Raw genomic sequence first — 22,883 nt, forward strand, 5'->3', positions numbered from 1 at the left:
ATCCAGCATGCCTCTGTCTCGCCACCCCCCGCCCCTCCCAACCCTCTCTCTCTCGTAAGTGTCAGCAATCGTGATTGAAGTGTTTTGGATTACAAGGCACGGACGAGTGGGCGAACGAGGGGAACGAGAGCGGGATCCACAGTCGGGGAAGGAGGGGAGACGAGCGCACGTTTGGAGGGGCTGAAACAAACGAGTCACGCCAGGGCTGCTGGGAAATGCATCGTGTCATTAGTGGAGTTTGACCTATGAGACTTCCTGCCAGGAAGGATGAACAAGGCAGTAAACACACTTGATTTCTATAAGTAACTCACTGGGTACAAGAAGTGAGAGAGGGAGCCCGAAAGAGAAAGGATTGTTTGCGTGTGCGTGTGACTGTACAGGGTTTATGTGTGAGTGTCATTGCGTAAGCGTGGATGTGTGGGTCCATGATGTGTTTGTGTGTGTGTGTGTGTGCGTCTGTATGTTTACTCACGGTGTGCCAGTGATTGTGTGTGTGTGTCTGTGTGTACGTGTGTGTGTGTGCGTTCGTTCGTGGCTACCTTGCGAACTCTGTGTGTCCTGGTAGTGGCCCTCGTACTGGGAGTGCATGGGCTGGAGGATGCAGGACTGAGGTCGAGGCTGTGGAGAGAGGGAGGGAGGGAGAGAGAAAGATAGGGAGGGAGGGAGAGAGAGGAAGAGGGAGAAACAGAGAGAGAGAGAGAGAGAGAGAGAGGTATTGTGCCACATTTAGCCTTGGTCATTGTGTGAGGGAGGGAGGGCATGGGGGAAAAGGAGAGAGAGAGAGAAAAGTCTCTTTACGGTAAGACCGGAAACACAACGCCCAAGCAGCCCACAGACGCCAACACCAAAGCTATTTCGAGAATAACCCCTTCATTGAATCACTGACTCGATTCTTAATTCTCCCACTGTGCGGAAGGTGGAAGAGGGAGGGGGCATGGATGGGTAATTCGACAGACAGCCAATCAGAGGAGAGGTTACAGTGATTGACAGTACCAGAGAGAGGCGGTGGGTCCAGGTTGGTCGTCTCCGGATGGGTGCGGGGGAGTGGGCGGGCCTTGGAGGACAGAGAGAAGCCGAGGATCATGTGGTGCATCGTGACCACTAGGGGCAGTGTGGTTTACAAACGTAACAATGCCGTGGAGGTAGGGAAGTTTGACACAAGGGTTCTCTTTCCACATTCGGTTTCAACTGTTTGGTCCTATGGGTTTATATATGTCAATAAGAATCATGACATTATTTTTGGACATGTGAAAACAAGCCAGCCTTAAACTCAGTTCTGCAGAACACTACTTCATAATGATTTGTCTCCGTGCAAGCAATAGGAGGAAGTCAGGATGTTGAACATGTTCTGGAGAGAACCTCGAGAGAACCTTGAAACTCACTCTGCACAGATCTTGTTCTGTTTGTAGAACTTGTGTCTGGCGGTGAAGAGGCGGGCAATGTACTTTGCCATCTCCATATCCTCCTGACAACACACACACACACACACAAACAAACACGCACACAGCGCAGAACAGATTCAAATCTTTAAATTAATCTTTAATTAACTGATATTAAAAAAATCTAAAAATAATGACGTGCGTGTGTGTTTCTTCTGTCTGTCTGTCAGATTCATTTCCTGTGAGACAACCTCGCGTTGGGAGTGTGTGTTTGTGTGTGTGCATGTGTAATCCTGGAAGACACAACTCACAGTGTGAAACATGATGGTGTCCTCTTTACTGGTGATCTCCACAGAGATGGCTGACTTGTTGTGTGCTATGTTGCCAATATCCTTCCACCTGTCCAACACACACACACAAACACACAAACACACACAAACACACATGCGCACACACAGGCCAAACTTCATTCTCATGTAGATTCGACATTGCATGAACATGCAGTGCTGTGATCTGGTCTGTTGGACTGTGTAGCACATCACAGACAGAGCATCACAAGGTCAGGGGTCATGGGTGAGAGGTCAGGGGCTCACCTGTGGAGCATGATGGACCTGCCATTCCTGTGTTTGACGAAAACTCCGATGAAGGACACACCGATGAAGATGTCATTGGTGTAGTTGTCCTGTGAAGACAACATTGGGATTCATTGTTTACTGGAGTTTGAGTGTGTGTGTGTGGGTGCGTTTGTGTGTGTGTGTGTGTGTGTGTTTACCTACCTTAGCAGCAAAGCTCTCCTGCCCAAAGCCATCTAGTTTCTCCACCTCCTTAATGTACAACAGCTCTGCTTCGGCAGGCTGCATTCGACTGAAACAGACACAAACGCCATAATCTCTCTCTCTCTCTCTCTGTCTCTGTCTCTCTCTCTCTCTCTCTGTCTCTGTCTCTCTCTCTCTCTCTCTCTCTCTCTCTCTCTCTCTCTCACACACACACACACACACACTCACATACATATACACACACACACACAGAACACACAAAGGCAGACACACCCCCTCGTGTGCTGTACCAGAGCTGTGATGTAACAGAGAGGTAGAAACCAACCAGTGACTCTTGTGTTCCTCCGCCACTTTGTGAGTCCACTCCTCCAGCACCTCGTCTACGTTGGGCCACTTCTGGAGGGGGGGGGGGGGGGCAGGGTAAGAGAGGGAGAGAAAGAGGAAGATTGGGGAATGGGAGGGGAGGGAGGGAGAGGAGGAAGGGAGATTAGTAGAACCGAGGGACGAAGGGGCTGAGAGCGAGAGTGAAGCTTGCAAGTGAGAAGCGTCACAGTGGAGGAAGGAGGAGCTGTCTCTCGTTACACACACTGCACACACACACACACACACACACAAATGCACACGCACACAAATCTCTAGATTTCCGTCAAATAGAAACCCGTACTCATTGTATCCCTCCATTAAAACCATGGGCCTAACTCATCCACACATGACCTTCTCTCTCACTTCTTTCTCTCTGTCTCATCCTCCTCTCTCCCTCCCAGCCCTCCTCCCTCTCTCTCTCTCTCTCTCTCTCTCTCTCTCTCTCTCTCTCTCTCTCTCTCTCTCTCTCTCTCTCTCCCTCCCTCCCCCCTCCTCCAGAGCCTCCGGTCTTTGTTGTCTGTCTGTCAGCAGTCAGGTATGCAGGTAGACCACAGGAGGAGGGACGGGGGGGAACTAGGAATGTGTGGCCTCCGGCTCTCTCTCTACATACACACACTCACACACGCCTGAACACCCACACATCCACACCAAACACACCCACATAACAACACACACACACCCACGCATACATACATACATACTGTGCACACCCACGCATACATACACACATACAAGTACACACCCACCGCCGACACCCACCCATACACACTGAACACGCCCACACCTATCCACATACACACACGTTTGCCCGTACACACACACACACATGCCTATAAACACCCCCACACACCTGAGCTCTGAAAAACACCTGGGATAGGCACCCTCGCCTCATTAAATAGGATAAACACAGCTGAGAGAATGAGAGCATGGGGGGGGCTGGAGAGGACACAAACACACACAGACACACACAGGAAAACCGGTAGTTGACTAAAGTGTGTGAGGTAGTGAGAGGCAAGAACTCACCACAGGGAAGAGGACATACTCCCTGAGGAAGTCCTGAGACAGGAACTGTGTGAAGTCTCCAAAGTCAGCTGGAATACACACACACACACACACACACACATGAATATACACCCATGATGGACCACACACAGAACAAGCCATCTAGATTAGTACGGATGGTTTAATTTCTTCATTGCATGTACCTATACCGGAATCCTCCAGCTCTCTTTCTCTCTCTCTAATGACTAATGATTTCCACGCTAGCTGCAGTCACCTGTACAGTCTCAGCTCTGTGTACCACCCTCTCTCCAGCTGTCTTTTGAAGTAGCTACATCCTTATGTGCTGTTCTAATATACAGTATGTTAGACATAGCCCCCCCCCCCCCCCCCCCCCCCCCCCTAGAGACAGAGAGCAAGAGCCCCCCTCCTTCCTTCCCTCCCCCCTCCCCTCCCTACCTTCTTGCTGATAAGGCTCTTCCTTCTGCTACGGCTAACCTTGGAGTTGGCGATAAGCTCACGTCTGTTTACATTCCCCCAGGAGACACACGACACCGCAGCGGGATGAGAGACATGGAGACTGTGTGTGTGGTGAAGTCCTGATACTGTAGGAACTCAAGTGGACTGGCCTCTCCTCTAGGTATGCAGCCATATTAGGTAGTAAAGACAGGATGAGCTGAGAAAGTGTTAGTTCTCTCTCTCTCTCTCTCTCTCTCTCTCTCTCTCTCTCTCTCTCTCTCTCTCTCTCTCTCTCTCTCTCTCTCTCTCACACACACACACACGTTACCTTGCACAGCCAGGCCTGCCAGTCTGATGCCTTGCTCAACGGTACAGTGGAGGCGACCATCCAGAACCTCCTTTTTCACCTGCAGATAGTACTGGTACCTGCACACAGGGAACACACAGATAGTACTGGTACCTGCACACAGGGAACGCACAGATAGTTCTGGTACCTGCACACAAGGAACACACAGATAGTACTGGTACCTGCACACAGGGAACACACAGATAGTACTGGTACCTGCACACAGGGAACACACAGATAGTTCTGGAACACACAGAGGACTCTGACACGACGGACACTCGCACAACCAGAGCAAAGGGACCCACGTGAGAAGGAAGGTGGAAGCACATGCCGCTTTGAGCTCTTAAACCTTTCTTGAGGTGGACATCGTTCTCAGCTCATGTCAGTGCCTGTGCGGATTCCGCTCGGTGCCGTCAGGGCCGAGACGCACGTGGCTTCAGCCACTACACGCACCGTTCTCAGCGGGTGTGTTTCGTCATCTTGTATGCTCAGGTGGCAGTGGACACCAAGCCACCAATCCCTGTTGAGTGAATTCCCCCCTCTTGAGCTTGTGAAATACTGAGCAGCCATTGGTGGAGAAGCAGAGTCGGGGCAGGTGTGTTGCGATAGTGATGGTGTAGGGCCCGGCCACAGCTATGTGAGAAGGGAAGTTGATGGGATGTGAGACGGAGGCAGAGCAGGGCAACCTTCACAGATTTGATTGGAGGGCGAAAATACAGAAAGGGCCGTCCAAAGTTGTTCTTGTTATATTTAAGGGTCGTGTTTAGTTTTTTTCTCTCTCCTTTTTTTTTTACTGCTGATTCTTTTTGTTTGCAGCCACAGAAGGCCACACTGCAGAGACGGAGGAGGAGGGAAGGGTGGAGAGGGAGGGAGGGCAGGGTGGAGAGGGAGGGAGGGCAGGGTGGAGAGGGACGGAGGGCAGGGTGGAGAGGGAGGGAGGGCAGGGTGGAGAGGGAGGGAGGGCAGGGTGGAGAGGGACGGAGGGCAGGGTGGAGAGGGAGGGAGGGCAGGGTGGAGAGGGAGGGGGAGGAAACACATGAAATAGTATGGGGGGGAGTGAGACAAAAAAGAGAAAGACGAAAGGAAAGAGACAGCGGACAGAGACCGAAAGAGAGGAGGGAGAAAGAGAGAGAAAGAGAGAAGGGAGAAAGAGAGAGAGAGAGAGAGAGAGAAGGGAGAAAGAGAGAGAAAGAGAGAAGGGAGAAAGAGAGAGAGAGAAGGGAGAAAGAGAGAGAAAGAGAGAGAAGGGAGAAAGAGAGAGAAGGGAGAAAGAGAGAGGAGAGAGAGACAGATTCAGCATGGCCCATTACTAAAAAGGCAGGAACAGAGAGCTGTCAGGGGTGACCAGTCTCTGCTGCACACAATGCCAGTTTCCTGTTTGTTTCCATGGCAACCACACTGTGAGGGTTTTCAGTGGAGGGAAGCTAAGAGACACCTTTCTAGACACACACACACACATACACACACACACACACTGGTGTAGGAGATTACTGAGATGAAACTTGTATCTGGATGTGTTTGCCAGAAAACACAAATTGTGATGTGGAAACCACCAAACTATCCCAGCATGCTTAGTCACCCCTGCCATAGACAAGAACAGCTCTGTTGAGGCCATATATACACACACACACACACACACACACACACATAGACTTGGGGAAGTCCAGCAGCAGGTATGGATAGGGGGAATGGTGTTAATGATTTGGAAAGTCAAGTGTCAACTAGAAATAGCTCTTATCCACCACAGTTTTACTGTATCTAACTGACTATTCCAAGGTCCCTCTTTATTTCTATTTCCCTCTCTCTATCTTTCCCTCTCTCTATCTTTCCCTCTCTCTCTCTTTCCCTCTCTCTCTCTTTCCCTCTCTCTTTCCCTCTCTCTCTCTCGCTCTCTGTCTCTCTCTTTCCTTGTCTCTCTCTCTCTCCTTGTCTCTCTCTCTCTCCTTGTCTCTCTCTCTCTCTCTCCTTGTCTCTCTCTCTTTCAAACTTTCACTGTCACTACTCTCTCTCTGTCCCCACTCCTTCACTTTTTCACTCCATCTCTCCACTTTCTTGTTGTTCCTCTGGACTCCCCCTCTCTCATTCTCTAGCTGTTTTCTTGCCCTCTCTCTCTCTCTCTCTCTCTCTCTCTCTCTCTCTCTCTCTCTCTCTCTCTCCTCCAGTTCTTTTTTCAGCTCCCTCTCTCTTCCTCTCCGTGTACTCTGGGTCTATAATCTAACCCCGCCCTCCTCCTCTCACCCTGTCATTACACTGGTTGGCTGGCCCGCCATTCCGTTCCCGTGGCAACCCTCTAATTACCCAACCCCAGCCACCACCACGGGAGGGGGGCGGGCTCACTGTGGTCACAGGGGGCGGAGTCTCAGGCACAGAAACCCTCCTGAGGCTCTGGAATGGGTTGCGGTCCCGTTGTCCCGAGGTTGCGCTAAAAACGTTTGACACGAAACCTTCAGGTCAGACAGAAATGTGGGTGGAGCGAGGTGGCCTCTCGTCTCCCAGACTGACAGACTGAGGGACACAACCACCCCCCCCCCCCCCCCCAGGGACCACAGCCAACATTTCTTTTTAGCAGATCTTATGAGTCTTAATTATCTAATTGTATTTTATATTCATGTTTTACCTTGTTTTATAATCTTACGTAAGTGTAGCACCTTGAGATCTGTTCTCGGATGAAAGGTGCGTTAGAAATACAATGTATTATTATTATTATGTAGCTTCACAAAGAGACTGGCCCAGGAGACCCAGTCAAAGCAAGGAGGGGGGGGAGGTTGAAGGGGGGCTGGTGGTGGAGGGCGGGGGGGGGGAGAACAATCCAGGAGAGCAGAACAGCGACAATGCCTCGGTAGACTCTGGCTCTCCGGTCTGAGAGCCTGGTTCTTCTGGCCTGGGCCGCAGTCTTTACCCAGGGTCGTCACCTGACCTGACCTAGACCTGACCTAGGCTAGTCCTCTTACCAGGCAGTGGTCAAACGGAGCAAGGAAGGCAAGCTGACACAACAGCCCCACAGACAGGACCTGATGGGCCCGACCCACGCACACACCTGGCCTGGGCGGACACAGTGAGTGGAGAACATCCAGCTCTAACATCCTTGCTATGTCACATAATAACACTGACATCACAGAGACAAGCACACACACACACACACACACACACAAAGGCACCTTTATATGCCCACGCATGTTCAAGTCGTGCTCCAGCCGTGTTTCCAGATGTGAGAAGGACTAGCTCCCTCCCTAATTCAACCATGTGCGTGCGTGCGTGTGTGTGTGTGCGTGTTCACACCACACACCCGGTCTCAGCACATATCAGACCGTGTGTGAGAAACTCCACCTGCTAAGCATGACAGAGAGACAGTCTAATCTCGAACACGTCTTAAGATAGGCCTGTTATCTTTGCCCGGCAGATGAGAGAGAACTTCTCCACCTCCATCGGACTCACTTCCTCCTCGACGACACCGTGTGTGTTCTCAATGGCTGTGCCGGGTTCCGTTCGTGTGCCCCAAGAACACACACACACACCAATGAGGGACCTTGTCCGCCCCCGCACTCCCAGATGGACCCAGCCGTGTGGGAGGTTGTTTTTCTTTTACTTTTAACGTTGTTAAATCAGCGAGGGGTGAAATGAACACATTGCTATGTGTGTGTGTGTGTGTGTGTGTGTGTCTGGCAGGGTAGCTTGATAACTGGTTTTACAAAGCGAGGATTTCAAGGCTGTTGGATCAGCTACCCCCAGGGGACACTTGGGCCAGGTGGGTCTGCTCAGGAGAGGGGAGGAGGAGAGGAGGAGAGGAGGAGAGGAGAGGAGGGGAGAGGAGAGGAGGAGAGGAGGGGAGGAGGGGAGAGGAGAGGAGGAGTGGAGGGGAGAGGAGAGGAGGAGAGGAGGGGAGGAGGGGAGAGGAGAGGAGGAGAGGAGGGGAGGAGGGGAGAGGAGAGGAGGAGTGGAGGGGAGAGGAGAGGAGGAGAGGAGGGGAGGAGGGGAGAGGAGAGGAGGAGTGGAGGGGAGAGGAGAGGAGGAGAGGAGGGGAGAGGAGAGGAGGAGTGGAGGGGAGAGGAGAGGAGGAGAGGAGGGGAGGAGGGGAGAGGAGAGGAGGAGAAGAGAGGAGAGGGGATGAAAGAGTAAGATGTGAGAGAAGAGAATAGACTCTCATATTACTTTCCCATGGTAACTGTTGTCCCATGACGACGCATACAGCAAAATGAATCCATTTGATCACATTTCATCGCAGAGAGAATCAGTTAACTCGCAGAATTAGCACCTAATGTGATTTTGCTGGGAATCCCTGCATTCAGACATTGGGCTCTGTTGCCAATGTTCAAAAGTGTGAGACTGCTTCACACTCTCCCCCCAACCTCCCCCCATCCCTAGGCTCCTCCTCAGGGGATTTACACAGCTGGGGATAGAGACAGAGAGAGAGAGAGAGAGAGAGAGAGGGAGAGAGAGAGAGAGAGAGAGAGAGAGAGAGAGAGAGAGAGAGAGAGAGAGAGAGAGAGAGAGAGAGGCAGGCAGAGGGATGAAGGGAGGGAGAGAGATCAAGTATTAGTTTACACATCAATCAAACATCTCCTGAGAACTCTCAAGGGACGACACAGATTTCCCCTCTCCCTCCCCCCATCCTCTCTTATTCATCATTACAGTTCACGCTCCTACTCTCCTCTCCTAACCTCCCTTTCCTCTTTTGCTCTTTAACACATCAGAGATCCATTGAGTGGCTCTGTTCCTACACTGCCATCTATGAGCAGTTAAGCACTTCCACTCAATAAAAGGAAGAAATAGATATCTTTTTTAACAGTGAGAGTCCATCTTGGTAGCATGACGTTTATCCATGCTCATGCTACTTTAGCAGTATGCAGTGAGCTGCAGTGACCAGTACCCGAGTAGTGGGTGGTGACATGTGAAGAGATTCCTTCTTAAGACTCTACAGTACCGAGACTGACTCCTACGTGGTGTCTGGGGTCTCTGTGATAGTGAATCCATTAACAGTAGCGCATTGTGTGTGAGCGGCGTCTGTGGGAAGGGGTGTAGAAGTGTGTGTGCCTGTTTGTGTGCGCGAGCGTGCGCGTGTCTGACTCCACCGGCGTGGTTCTCCCTGGCGACCGACCAGATTGCGGGAGCGGGAGCGTGTGCCTGTCTGAGGCGGGGGCGCGCGCGCGCGAGCGTGTTGGCCGCGCGCTCGTTCTCCCCCCCTCAGACGTTTGCCCCTGACACCCCGCTCCTGCCCCCCCCCCAATTTCTTTACACTTCTAGCAGAGAGGAATGTGTGGCGCTCCTTCTGCAGTGCCCGACCGGGCCAGCATTCTACACTGTGAGGGGGAGGGGGGGGGGGGGGGGGGCACAAAAGACCCCTATGTTTCCCCCTCACAGCACCGACCATTGTTCATTCCTCCCGCCCCCCTCAGGCACGACCATGTGGCCCCCGAAAACACATGCACACACGCGCAAATCTACAGGCTCTCTAACACACCCACGCACGCACACACACACACACATACTCGCTCCTAAAGAGCCAGGGAATTCCTGGAATAACAGCCCTGTTCCAGAGCAGACCAGATCGGGGGCTGTGTTCAATAAACCTGTAGAGACGGCGTCAACAGCCCGCAGATGCCCCATTCACATCTCCATTGTGCTACGCAACTCAAACACCCGTACGAGCAGGTCTGGCCCTGCCTCCGCATGAAAGCTCACAAACTCGAAAATATGAACTTCAAATGGATTGATAGACATGCCTGTGCGCCCACACACACACACACTAACACACACACACACTAAAGCGTCAATCTTTGACCTGCAGGCAACCTTTCCCTCATTCAGTCTAGAAGCAGCCACACATTCAGCAGCTCAGTGTGACGAGACTGATGGCGGGCAGCCTGCCTGTGTCTATGTTTGAGCATGTGTGTGTGTGTGTGTGTGTGAGATAGAGAACTTGAGATGGCAGACACTGCTGGGATGCTGCTCTATAGGCTGACCCTCCTATGCCCCGTTCACAGCTAGCAAACATACTCACTCACTTTCTCTCTTACACAAACACACACACACCCATGCTTACCCCTTCGTCCAGCCAATCCACTTCCACCCATGTTTGGCTGTTTTTCTTAGCTCAAGTTGCCGCAGACAGTCATGTCTCTCCTCTCTTAGACACACACACACACACACACACTAAGGCACACCCGTTTAGAGGAAATGTACACAGAGGTCAGGTCACCAAGGCAACATCAGAGAGACACATTAGGGCCAGATCACAGGGCCACCCCGCCTCTCCACCTCCCTGAAAGTATCCCGTTGGTGTGCAGTGCGTATAGCGTTTAGCGTGCATGGCGTTGGCGTGTAGCGTGCATGGCGTTGGCGTGTAGCGTGCATGGCGTTGGCGTGTAGCGTGCATGGCGTTGGCGTGTCGTGTTCACGTTACCTGGTGGCTTCCTGCTCCAGCCGGGACACGCTGGGAACGTAGAACATGACCCCGAAGAAGAGCAGGGGCTCGTTCCCAAACTTGTCCAACTGTTTCTTCAGCGGCTTCTCCAGCTCCACCCAGCGCTGGGCCTGGGCCTGGGCCTTGCCCTGGAACCACAGCCCAAAGTAGTGGGTCTGGAGCAGGGGGGGAGGAGGACACAGCAGGGGGAGGGAGAAGAGAGGTGTGGAGGTGAGAGGAGGCAGGAAGAGGGGTGGAGGTGGAGAGAGAGATGGACAAAAATAGGGGTTTAGGAAGAAGAAGAAAAAGGACATTGTGATTCTAATTGAATGTTCCTCTAAAACGGGATTTCTCGGGATAAAGCTTGATGCTTTGTGATGTGCCGTGTTGTGTTCTTCCAAACACGCGCACTTTGTCAGACAAAAGTCAGGTGTGCGTGTGTGTCTGTCTGTGCGTGTGTTTGTGTTCAGCACACCTGTTTCTAAAAGGGAGTGACACCGGGTCAAACTCAATGATAATATGAGCTGTGGTGAAAACCAGGTGCATGCAAAGTGTTTTCTTGGTGCGTCATAGCAACCTTAATTGTAGTGTGTGTGTGTGTGACCTTACAAACTTACTGTTACTCTGTAACACACAAGCACCTGTCTGCAGATACTTAACGTCCTGTCTAAGACATGCAGTAAACAGCCCCTCCTTCTCCACTGCTGCTGTGTCAATACTCGGAGAGTCAGACAGACACGGGTACTCCCTCGCACGCACACACACACACACACACACACACACACACACACACACACACACACACACACACACCTCTGACTGGCCAAAGCAGAGAAGAGAGAAGAAGAGAGAGCAGAGGCTGAGTTGGGGAGGGAGACAGGTCAGAGAGAGGTGGCAGAGAGGGCATGGGGAGGGGAGTAGGTATTTCCCATATCCCAGGATGCTTTGCAGGTGTGTAGTGTCTCCGTGGGGTTAGGTACAGACAGACGCGGGTGGTAGGGGGCTCTCGTTGGCCTTTATTTATGACATCACTGATGCCTGGCAAATATCGCAACACTGTGTAAGTACGCACTACACTGAGTCCAACACCCCCCCCCCCCCCACCGCTATCCAAACACACACACACAAACATTCATAGTGCGCTACAGTGTGCCGTAAACACACAAAAGCACATACCCATGCGAGCTCGTAATTACACAAAAGCACTGGTCTCACTCCACAAACACATTGTTACATTGTTCTGGATGCAGCATCACAAACACACAAACTCTCTCACACACACACAAACACACACACACACACACACACACACACACAGACACAGCAAACGTTGTGTGGTTTAGATGAATAAGTGGCGCAGCCCTGTCCTGGAGCTGGAGGGGATTGACATGACTAAACAAGGAAGCATGGAAGGTAGATAGGAAGGATGATAGGAAAGATAGAATAACAGGTCATATGAGAGAAAATGATAATACCTAACAAGAACTACGGAGAGGAGAAAAGTACAGAAAAGGAAAGGAGAGAATAGAAGAGAAGAGAGGAAAAGAGAGGAGCAGACTGGAGGAGAGGAAAGTCAAACAAGTAGACGGGCATCTCTTTCTCCTCTGGTGAAAGAGGGAGAGAGAAGCTATGCTTGGTTAAAGAGAGACAAGAGCCGCATTCGAGAGAGGGAGCAGAGGCCAGGGAGAGACCACGGGCCAGTAGGGAGACGCGTGGCTCACACACACACACAGACACACACACACACACAGACACACACACACACACACCCCAAAAACAGTCCAATCTATGGACACAGGTTGTCATAACATCTTTACTGACACACACACAACAGCAGCTTGGTTGTCATTTCATGTTCACACACACACACACACACACACACACAATCCCCCCTCTCCAAACACATGGTTTGGGGGGGAAACAGCATCAACAGGAAGTCGTCGACGGATTTCCCCGACGTGGTGCAGGTTGCTATCTCACCTCTCGTAGTTCCAGCCTCTGGGCCACGGCCTCCAGACATTCCTGCCCCGTGCTCTCCACTGACAGAGTACACTCGATCACGTTGCTGTCCAGCAGACGTATCCGCGTCACAAAGTAGTTCTTGCTGAGGACGTTGTAGCGCCTCGTGCGCCGTAGCTTCAGTCTGAAGGGCATGACTCCCCTGGTCCGGGGGGCCTGGGGTCAAGGTTCACAGGTCCCTGGCGAGGGGGGGGGGAGAGAGAGGGGGCCAGGCTTTAGGGCCGCGGTGCCGCCTGCCCCGCCCTCACGTGACGCCCACACCGGGCAAAGCAGTGCACCCTGGGAAGGCGAAGGCCCATTCCTGGTAACGTCCGGAGGTGACGAAGAGGAAGGAAGGTTGCAGGAGCTGCAGGGAGAGATAGAAGATGATGGCCACGTTAGCTACAAGCAGAGAACAACCTGAATGACCGCACTACTCGACACGAGCACTACAGATGAAAGTTTACACTTTTGACATATGAAAACTCAATTTTTCCATACTTTTATAGTATCTACTATCCTTTATCTATGTAGTCCATGTATTAGAAAACAAAGCGGGAAACTTTCGACAAAAGAAAACAGCATTTTTCTTGGCTTTTAGTCAAGCTATTATCCATTATCTGTTTACTCCTTGAGCCAAGAGTAGTTTTTTGAGGAACGTCTGGAGAGAGCTTCCTCACTGGTATCTCCTGTGTGGGAGGCCTCTCCTTCTCCTGGACCCTGCCACAGCACACACACACTGTACAGAGGAGCCTTGTGTTAATCACACACACACACAGACACACACAGACACACACACGCGTACACGCCTCCGACGGGTGACACTCGAATGTGAAGACACATCCGATTCGAAGGACTGTTGCTCAAGTCGTGACTTTAATGAAACACACGACAGGCCCCTTCCAAACACACACACACAGACACCACACTGCCTCGTGTAGGTCTCATTATAGAGTGCTCTTTTATGTGCACATACAGACACACACACACACACAGGAACAGTGTCTGTGGTTTTTGGGTTCAGACAGTACTTGGGGGGGGGGCAGGCTTTGAACGCTCTCCCTAGATTAGTCATATGGTCAAAGCTTTCATGTTCTAGAAGGCCTATAGTGGAGAGGGGGGCTTTGAAGTAGCAACGCACACACATCCGCACACACACACACACACGGATCACCTTACAAAAGAGGAGGCCGTTAAATCGCAGTGATAATCAAACACTCCAGATCAACCAAACCACTTGAGGGACCGCCCAGTAGCGTCACCTGACTCATGCTGTAATGAAGCAGCTGGATCCGAGTCAGCGGCCCCCTTCCACACACCAGCCTCCTCCAAACAGCCACAGCTACATGTCTAGTCAATGACTCACACGGTTCCATACGGCACAATGAATTCGGTGAAACGACCGAGTAAGTTCCCCATCAAGGTTAATCAGAACTGTCACAACAAACTCCCAACACCTCGCAGACACAGGCTTTGTTATAATGCAGACAAAATTAGCAACAGTGTCAGCTAGCTTGACACCCGTGTAATGAATGGGAGTGAGTGGTGCTATGCCACAGCTAACATTAGCCTCGTTGACAGTCTCTTTTAATTAGTGGGCCCCGAGCTGCCTAATTAGACTACAGCCGGACCCAAACACCAATCAAAAGAGTCCCCGCCCCCTGTGGAGGACAAAGCCCCTCTCCTACATACCAAAACAAAACAGACTGGGGAAGAACTGGCAAGCTCCAGTGTGGTGGAGGAGGAGGGGGAGGGAGGGAGGGAGGGAGGGAGGGAGGGAGGGAGGCAGGCAGGCAGGCAGGCAGGCAGGCAGGCAGGAAGGAAGGAAGGCAGGAAGGAAGGAAGGAAGGAAGGAAGGAGATACAGGGGCAGAAAAAGAGAGAGACAAAGATAGTGAGTGTGGAGGTCAAAAAGGGAACAAGTATGTAAACAAAGACAGAGAGAAAGAGAGAGAGTGTAAAATGGGAGAAAGGGGGGAAGAGACAGGAGGTCTGAAGGGACAGGAAGGTCAAGTGGAGAGAGGGAGAGATTGACAGAAACCGAGAGCGAGAAGCAAACAGAAAGAAGGACAGAGAGAGAAAGTTTGAGAGATTCACAGAGAAAGAGAGACAGAGAAAGAGAGAGATCAGCCGTCAGCATAGGGGTAAAAAAAACGGAGTAAAAACATGCTCTAGTAGAGAGAAGAGAAGGGGGATGAGGGCGGAGGGAGGGAGGGAGGGAGGGAGATGCTGAGAAAGGGGAGGACGAGCAGCAGAGATGGGGGATGTGTTGCTTCTTGTCTGGGGCTCTGGGGCTCTGGGGCTCTGGGGCTCTGGGGCTGTGGTGCTGATCGGCGGCTTGGAGCCGTGCCCAGATTCCTCTCTACCCCGACGAAGCACACCTGACAGAAATATGTACACGGATAATGGTGCGTGTGTGTGACTGTGTGTGTGTGTGTGTGAGCATGTGAGAGAAGGAGGGAGGGAGCGCTTCCATAAGCTGTTACATCTACCAAACATATGTTGTGTTGCAAACACCGCACTAGTGTCTACCCACTTCTGTGCCTCTGGCCTCAGTGATGGGTGAGTAGCACATTAGTCACGTTAAATTCCTCTGTACTGTGCAATCAAATGGATGCGTTTTTCACACACATAAGAACACACCCACACAGATAATCACACACAAAACACACCAAGAGTGAATTATTAGATACAACAATGGGTGACTAAATCGGCTTTGTTTTCTGATTGGTGGACTTTGGCCACTTAAGTCCCGTCACATGACCTGACCCAACTCTGGCATTGGCTGGCTTCCTTTGGGATGGCAAGTGTGTACACAAACTAGCACACACCCCCACACACACACACGCACACACACACACACACACACGCATACACACAGGCAAACACATGCATACACACCAGAGGTTAGCCAAAGCATCAGACACCAGTCCTTGCCACTCTAAACTAGCAATCGACGGCATGTTTTCCATGTGTGCTGGAGTTTGACTGTGACAGACAGCGGGCCGCACCGTCCCTCTGCATGAGCCCATCGCAAACCCAGCAGCAACGCTGCAGCGACATCACCGCAACATTCCTGCCCAGTCCTGTCTATTTCCAGCACGTAAACAGCCCATGCATTTATGAATTTGCACGTTGTAATTTTGCGGTGGACGAGCGAGGGAGCGGAGGGACAGGAAGTGTGTGCTGTTTTTCATTTTCCAACATAGCAGGTTTACTATCTGAAAGCCGTCCAGTTCCCCTCTCCTTTCTCCTTCTTCTGTTTGACTCCCTTTCTTTTTCTCTTCCTGACTTATCGCCATGCCCTCTCCCTCGGTCTGTCCTCCCCTTGCGTCTCTCCCTTGCTGTCTCGAGCGCTGCGGTTATCGCTTTCTCTTTTGCTCCCTTTCGCTTCCTTTGTCTCCCTCCTTCTCTCTCTGTCTTTGCCGTGCTCCCCAGGGGTTCTTCATGGTGACAGCTGCTGGTCTCTTGGTGTTACCAGGTGCCCTGGCCAGAACCCCACTGAGGTTCAAACATAGAAACAAGAGAAAACTATCAGCCATCCTGTTTATCACTCTCTGCCTCCGTCCCTCCCCTCCCTCCCTCCCTCCCTCTCTCCCTCCCTCCCTCCCTCCCTCCCTCCCTCTCTCCACTCCCCTACCCTCCCCTCCCTCTCTCTCTCTCTCTGCCTCCCTCTCTCTCTCTGCCTCTCTTTCTCTCTCCACCTCGCTCTCTCTCTGTCTCTCACAAATCCAGCCAACAGTAACTCTTAGTATCTTGGTGTTTGTAAAAAGCGTTAGTTTCTTTATGATTAACATCAGTGTTAATAAGACTACATACTACATACTAATACTGGTATGGTTTATGGATAAGGTTAGCGCGATTGTAAGATGCGATGAGCGTTAGTCCATAATTAAGTCTCTTATATGATTCTTATTAACAATAATGTGTTAATAAGACTTACTAACTTACAAATTCCATACCTATTAACTAACGCTTATTACAATCACCTGGCGCTTAAGTCTTACCCAACTATCAGCTGATAAAAACAAGATAATAACAATGCTGACAAAGGACGCTGTCCTGAGTGCAGGGCAACGTTGACACAGCCATGTTTGTGTCCTCGAGGCGTTGTTGATGCAGTCACATCTCTGTCCATTCAGGTGTGGAGATCTACTGACCCAGCCCAAACATGCCCTGACACGGTCGCCCTCCACTTCCAAATAAACACGCCGTCTCAGAAAAATAATAACTCTGAACTCATTCATACTGTACGTAACGCCTAGTAATATTGCACAACCGCAACATTCTCGCTCGGTGTGTCACGTTACAAACCAAACATGGCTCGCATCCTGATCCAACTGCAGATCCAACATCAATATCCGTATCCTTACGCCGGTGTGTGCAGAACAACATGGCTAACGTGGCTAATGATGCTATATGTTCCAGATGGAAATGAACAGAGAGGATTGGCTCCCTGGCCTGGTCCTGGTCTGGCTGCTCCACAATACTGCTCTGTTTTCTGGTGGAGCAAACTGAGCCAAACCAGGCAGACCAGGGCACCCCCCTACGCATACAAATCTTGGTGTGTGTGTGTGTCTGTGTGTGTCTGTGTCTTTCCCTATTACAGGGTATTCAGAGAAAGTGAACCACAATGTTTTAGCTGCTTGTTGACAAATTTAAAGCCAGTCTTTCTGTGATGGTTGATGTCCAAGCGAACAGTGTTACTTCAAAACACACACACACATTCTTTCTCTCCAACAGACATCTTAGGGCTGTGAGACACCAAAAAGCACACTCACCCCACCCACAGCGCAACCCCCCCGCCCCTCCCCCCTCTGCCCGTGAACCCGTGTGAGAGCCTCCACCACAGTACGGCGTCGACGTTCGAAAACACGCTCTCGGAAAGACAAACTTGTAAGCCTTCCGAAACAAGACGAGTAAAACGTACCGTTCGAGTCCCCCCCCATCCAATTTCCCAGTAGCTGTGAAGCGACTCAGAGGGGAACGCAAACACACACGCCACAAACAATATCACGGTGGGCGGCAAAAGCCGCGGAGAACCTTGTTTTGACAGCAGAGAAACAAGGCGGCAGATGTCCCGACCTGAGCCCCGGGCCCCCTGGAAGGACGAGGCCGCCGCTCAGACGCACGTGGTGGGTTGCGGGGTCCGGCCAGTGGGGCTTCTCAGGTTGGTTTGCTCCATTCAAGCCCAGGACAATGGAGGGAACAAAACAGCTCTCTGTCACCTACTGCTAAAACCATTAGACTCTGGGTGTTTAGGGGGAGCCACTCTCTCTCTCTCTCTCTCTCTCTCTCTCTCTCTCTCTCTCTCTCTCTCTCTCTCTCTCTCTCTCTCTCTCTCTCTCTCTCGTCTCTCTACCTGGCTCTCTCTCTGTCGCTCTCCTGCGTGTTCTTTCGTTCTTTTCTGCATTCCTCATCCCACACACACACACACACACACAGGCAGGGCCGGACGCCTGACTGGACGTTGCAACACACTACTGGGTGCCCCTCAGTCACCTGACACCCTGGCCATGTGGGTTTCTGTCTGCTACTAGAAACTGTGTGTGTGTGTGTGTGTGTGTGTGTGTGTCTGTGTGTCAAGACTGAGAGTGCGAACACATTCTGAAAACACAGTGAGGGCTGTTTAGGCTGAGTATTAGTGGTGTCATGTTACTCTGAGAGGACAATAACCTCACGCCCTCCTCACCTCAAACAGATGTGGACATGGTCACCTCAGAGTGGTTCACACACAGACACGCACACACACACACACACACAAGCAGCTGCAAACAGATTGCAGGCCAGTCAGACAGCGTTCTTGTTACGAGTCCATCTGCTATCTCCATCACTCTTCACTCTCCCTCTGCCCCTCTCTTTCTCTGTCTGTCTGTCTGTCTGTCTGTCTGTGTGTGTGTGTGTGTGTGTGAGAACACAGGGACACACAGATCTGCTTTCACACAGGGGTGAAACGTAGCCAGGCATGAGGCATTTCATTCTTTCTTTCGTTCTTTTTCTTTCGTTCGTTTCTTTATCTCCCTTTCTCTCCCTCCGTCTCTCCGACATGTCTTCACTAGCCTTGGCTGTCGTGGTTTCCAGTCCTACCTCACACTCAGCTCCCCTCAGACAGTGTTGGGTAAGCATTAAGGGCCAATACCCAACACAACACAAGCCCTCAACGCACCCACCACCCGCACAACACACCGTTGTCGAGCCATTTGGGAGTCACAAAGACCTGCGGACTGACAGGGCACGGGTGAGCTATACCTCTCCACTCAGACAGACCGAGACGATACGTATTTGATGACGTTGACGAGAGCGTGGGTGTCTTGATGTGGCCCAGGAGTGAGGTGGACTGGATGGGACTGTTCAGTGTTCGAGCCTGGAGCCTGTCTGTGAACCATGTCATCTGGTCACCCTGACATGGAGAGGACAGGAGGAATAGGAGGAGGGGAGGAGGGGTGTAGGGAGGGAGGATAGGATGAGGGGAGGAGGGGTGTAGGAAGGGGGGGATAGGAGGATCAAAGAGCAGTGTCAGCCGTGACACTCGACAGAGACGCTTCACCGAACCCATCCTGTGGCACGGGACACAGGAAGTGATGTCATGGAGAGAGGGAATCGGATGATGGGAAAGTAGGGGAGAACGTGTGTGTGTGTCTGTGTCGATAGGGGGAAAACAAAGAAGCGCCCTTTCTCTCAAGTCCTTATCATGTTTGTCCAGTTGCTGCCTGTGTGTGTGTGTGTGTGTGCCTCTACAACACCACAGGACTATCATTCTACAGACATATCGGCTCATACCTTGCAGACATCATTATACAGCTCAATTTTCCATACCCCGTCCCCCCTTACCCACATCACACAGTCTCTCCCTCTCTCTTGCTCGCTCTTGTACGCAAGCCAAACCCACCATGGGCATTTTGATGTGTTGTTTTGTATCTGTGCGAAGTGACAAAGTGTGTTTGGAAACACTTCTTGAGTGCAAGGATGGGGTGTGTGTGCGGGAGGGAGGGAGGGAGGGAGGGAGGGGTAAGAGGTCTGGCGTGAGGGGCGGGAAATATGGAATGATTGACAGCTCTGCGTTGTCACCTGCTGAATGCCTGCCTGGGGCTGAGCACATGAGCCTGGGCGGGTTGAGACGTGTCCACCTCTGTTAGCTCGGTTGTCTGAGAGGAGCTTGTGTGAAGGACATCTGTGTTAGACAACCAATTCGCCTGGTATTTGCTCACCTGAGGTTACAGTCTGAAATTGACTAGTCATACTTAGTAATAAGGCTTAGTCATGCGTGTAGAATATAGTCAAATATACACAGCCTAACCCTATGCCTTCTTTGGAAACTTTTTCAAGACCCTGAGTCACTAATAACCAGTGGGGAAATGTTTATGAAGGAAGAGCGTGACGGAACGGAACCATCGACTTCACCTGTCTCGCTTCTCGTCCAATGCGAGGGGGGCGGCATTTGTCACGGCAATGCGGGTGCCACGGAACGGCCAGGGAAGCTTTGTAGGAAGCTCCCGGCATGGACGGGGTTTGTCAGCAAGCTGCACCTTCTGCCCGTGAAGTTCCTCAGGGGCTTCTACGGGAACCTCGAGAGCTCCTGTGTGCTCCAGAGCTACTTGCTTCAGCACCATATCATTTACACAGCACGCCATTGAGGTTATAAAGGCAACCAGATGTGTGCGCATGCACGTGTGTGTGTGCGTGCGTGCGTGTGTTTGGCCCGCGCCTTCTTCAGTCATGCTATATTTGACTTTAACGTACACCCCGTTTTACGGCGGTGGTGGTAATTCTGGGTGCGTGTCCAAACAGATCTCTCTCTCTCTCTCTATTGGGAGAGAGAGAGAGAGAGAGAGAGAGAGAGAGAGAGAGAGAGAGAGAGAGAGAGAGAGAGAGAGAGAGAGAGAGAGAGAGAGAGAGAGAGAGGATCTGCTATTTACCAGCAATGTGCTAATGTCATCACCAGCATTGAGGAGCACTTGGAGACAAAAAGGATGGCTGGCGGTGGTCGGACATGTGTAAACACACACCTGCACAGAACACTCAAACACGTGAGCTCACACACACACGTGTGTCTGTGCAAACCCACTTGCATACAGACACTGTCAATAATGTCTGTCTCTTGCTCTCTCCATATCTCTTTCTCTCATGCGAAGATGTGTGGAGGGTTCTGTCTAGCAGCCATGATTTTGTATAATTGAAGGCCATTCCCATGCAAGTGCCAGCATGCACTGGAAGTGTGTGTATGGATAGCCAGGTGAGAAAACAAGTGTAGTAAATAACCAATTAGCATAACAAAAACAGTCCATCACTGAACATCGAATGACGAAACAGTCCGTGGACTGAGCTGTTTCGTTTCCAATACCAAAGCATGTCATTTCAAAAAGAAGTAAACGAAACCAGACAACATCGAAGAGCAAGTTCTCAGACATCTCTGCCCACGAGACCCCCTGGTATGTTCCCACTTGGTTGATGAGAAAAGGCACCCATACGTGGACAAGTCAAACGAGTGCATATGGCCCTTCACTTCGGTTGTGCAGTGAAAATTCATATAGTGTTATACAACTACGAGACGGAATCGTGGCAGATATGGTATCATGGTCTGTAAACGTTTGCATATTACTGTAATACAACTTCAGTTCCTTTGACTACTTCCAAGTTGTGGAAAAGGTGACAAAACAGTAGTCTAAAAGACAGACACCCACCGTAGAGTCTGCTACATGCCGATATAATTTGGTCTTGGATGAAGAAATTCTTTGAGTTCGACGGAGTGGAACGGGCCCCTCAAACTCGTGGAAAAAGATAAGTCCTTGAAATAGCTTTAGTTTCCATTACCTCGCTCTTAACTCAATCTAAAAGTTAAAGAAAGAAACTCCACAAATCTCGTAAACGTTCAAAAAGAGAAAGAAAGTCCAAAGTTGTAACCCTGTACTTTTTTGGTTCTTCTTTTCTACGAGTGAAGTTCATACAGCGCCATACATTAAAAAAAGGTATAGTGATCCTTGTGCCAAAATTAAAAGTATGCCTTCAACTTTCACCAAGTCCCTGGTTATCTTTGCTTACACACGTCGACTCTTCGACTCCGGGGCACCGGGGAGCGCATAGGTCCAAATCAGATACGTAGGTCCCGTCCCTTCTGACATCAGAATGGAGGAATTCGAGGAATGCAAGGCTAACGGGGAGAAGTGCGGCTCCTCGTTTAATGATTTAAAGGCGAGAGAGTTGACTAAACTCCGAACAAAGGGTATCGTACGTTATTTATGTCCCTTATGTGCTTTTGGCTGTGCAAGAAATGCTTCAACCCCTCCGAATCTCCCCATGGTCCAAACTCACTCCATTAGTATACAGATGAGAATTTGGCTTTTAAAACAACATTAGGTAACGATGCCGGATTGTCCTTCCCATGCTGAATTCGCAATGATTCTTGTTGGCTATGTTGGATCACTCTTGTTCGACATGTACATAACTGTTAGCGATTTATGTATGTCGCCAATTTCCACATTATTACCAGGGAAACATTTTACGAATAAATCATGATTTGAGTTCGATTGGAATTGGAGATTGGAAATGTAGAGATTGTGTAGCCTAGAGAAGTTTCAAATACATGTTTCTGGTTTTCATTTGTGATTAAACTGCATCCTCTGGTGGCCACTGTACCCCAGAGTCAGTCGGAGAGAACCGATAATATATACAAGAAGAAAAAAAATGAAGGGAATCATTAAAAAGTTAATTCTCCATCAGCCGTCTAAACGATCAAGGATAGGGAGATTTGTAGGAGTGTTGGAGGGAGTGGTGAGATGGAAAGGCTGGGCCGGAGTGTTTGCGTGCAGTTGGTGACGCTGCACTTTCTCAACATTTACCAACAGGGGGCAGTGGAACACAATTAAAGGCAACGTTCCCGAATAATCAGCCTTTAGAATTTAATATGTAAATGATCAACATTTTTTTATTTTACTACACTTTAATAACAATATTTTCTCACATACATATCCATATAGAAACATGTTCAACAGTGGAGAACCTGCGGATGACTGTTCTAGTCAGCAACGATGTGGCCTCCAGCTCAGGTGAATCAGGAGTCCAGGTAAGATCTGAAATCTTTAGCGAGCTTCACCATCTTTGCCTGAAAGATAAAAATGAGTACATCAGATGTTTGCTGAAAGAAATGTATAGATGGTGTGATCTGAC

At 50.6% G+C, this 22,883-nt stretch overlaps 1 protein-coding gene across 1 annotated transcript in view; it reads right to left on the bottom strand.

Annotated features, from left to right (window-relative positions):
* LOC134024674 (tyrosine-protein phosphatase non-receptor type 14-like) overlaps positions 1–22,009 on the bottom strand; it is a 32,258-nt gene extending 10,249 nt beyond the window's left edge. The window contains exons 1-12 of the mRNA XM_062467273.1: positions 21,401–22,009; positions 12,703–13,087; positions 10,723–10,898; positions 4,305–4,402; positions 3,542–3,609; positions 2,481–2,551; positions 2,156–2,243; positions 1,973–2,061; positions 1,691–1,778; positions 1,383–1,465; positions 994–1,054; positions 540–618 (exon numbers count right to left, since the gene is read on the bottom strand). Of these exons, the coding sequence (XP_062323257.1) occupies positions 540–618; positions 994–1,054; positions 1,383–1,465; positions 1,691–1,778; positions 1,973–2,061; positions 2,156–2,243; positions 2,481–2,551; positions 3,542–3,609; positions 4,305–4,402; positions 10,723–10,898; positions 12,703–12,876 (1,075 nt within the window). The 5' untranslated portion in view covers positions 12,877–13,087; positions 21,401–22,009. The remainder of the gene's footprint in view (positions 1–539; positions 619–993; positions 1,055–1,382; positions 1,466–1,690; positions 1,779–1,972; positions 2,062–2,155; positions 2,244–2,480; positions 2,552–3,541; positions 3,610–4,304; positions 4,403–10,722; positions 10,899–12,702; positions 13,088–21,400) is intronic.
* Between the last annotated feature and the right edge of the window lie 874 nt (positions 22,010–22,883).

This window comes from Osmerus eperlanus, chromosome 8 (assembly GCF_963692335.1).
Source record: "Osmerus eperlanus chromosome 8, fOsmEpe2.1, whole genome shotgun sequence".
Classification (NCBI taxonomy): Eukaryota; Metazoa; Chordata; class Actinopteri; order Osmeriformes; family Osmeridae; genus Osmerus; species Osmerus eperlanus.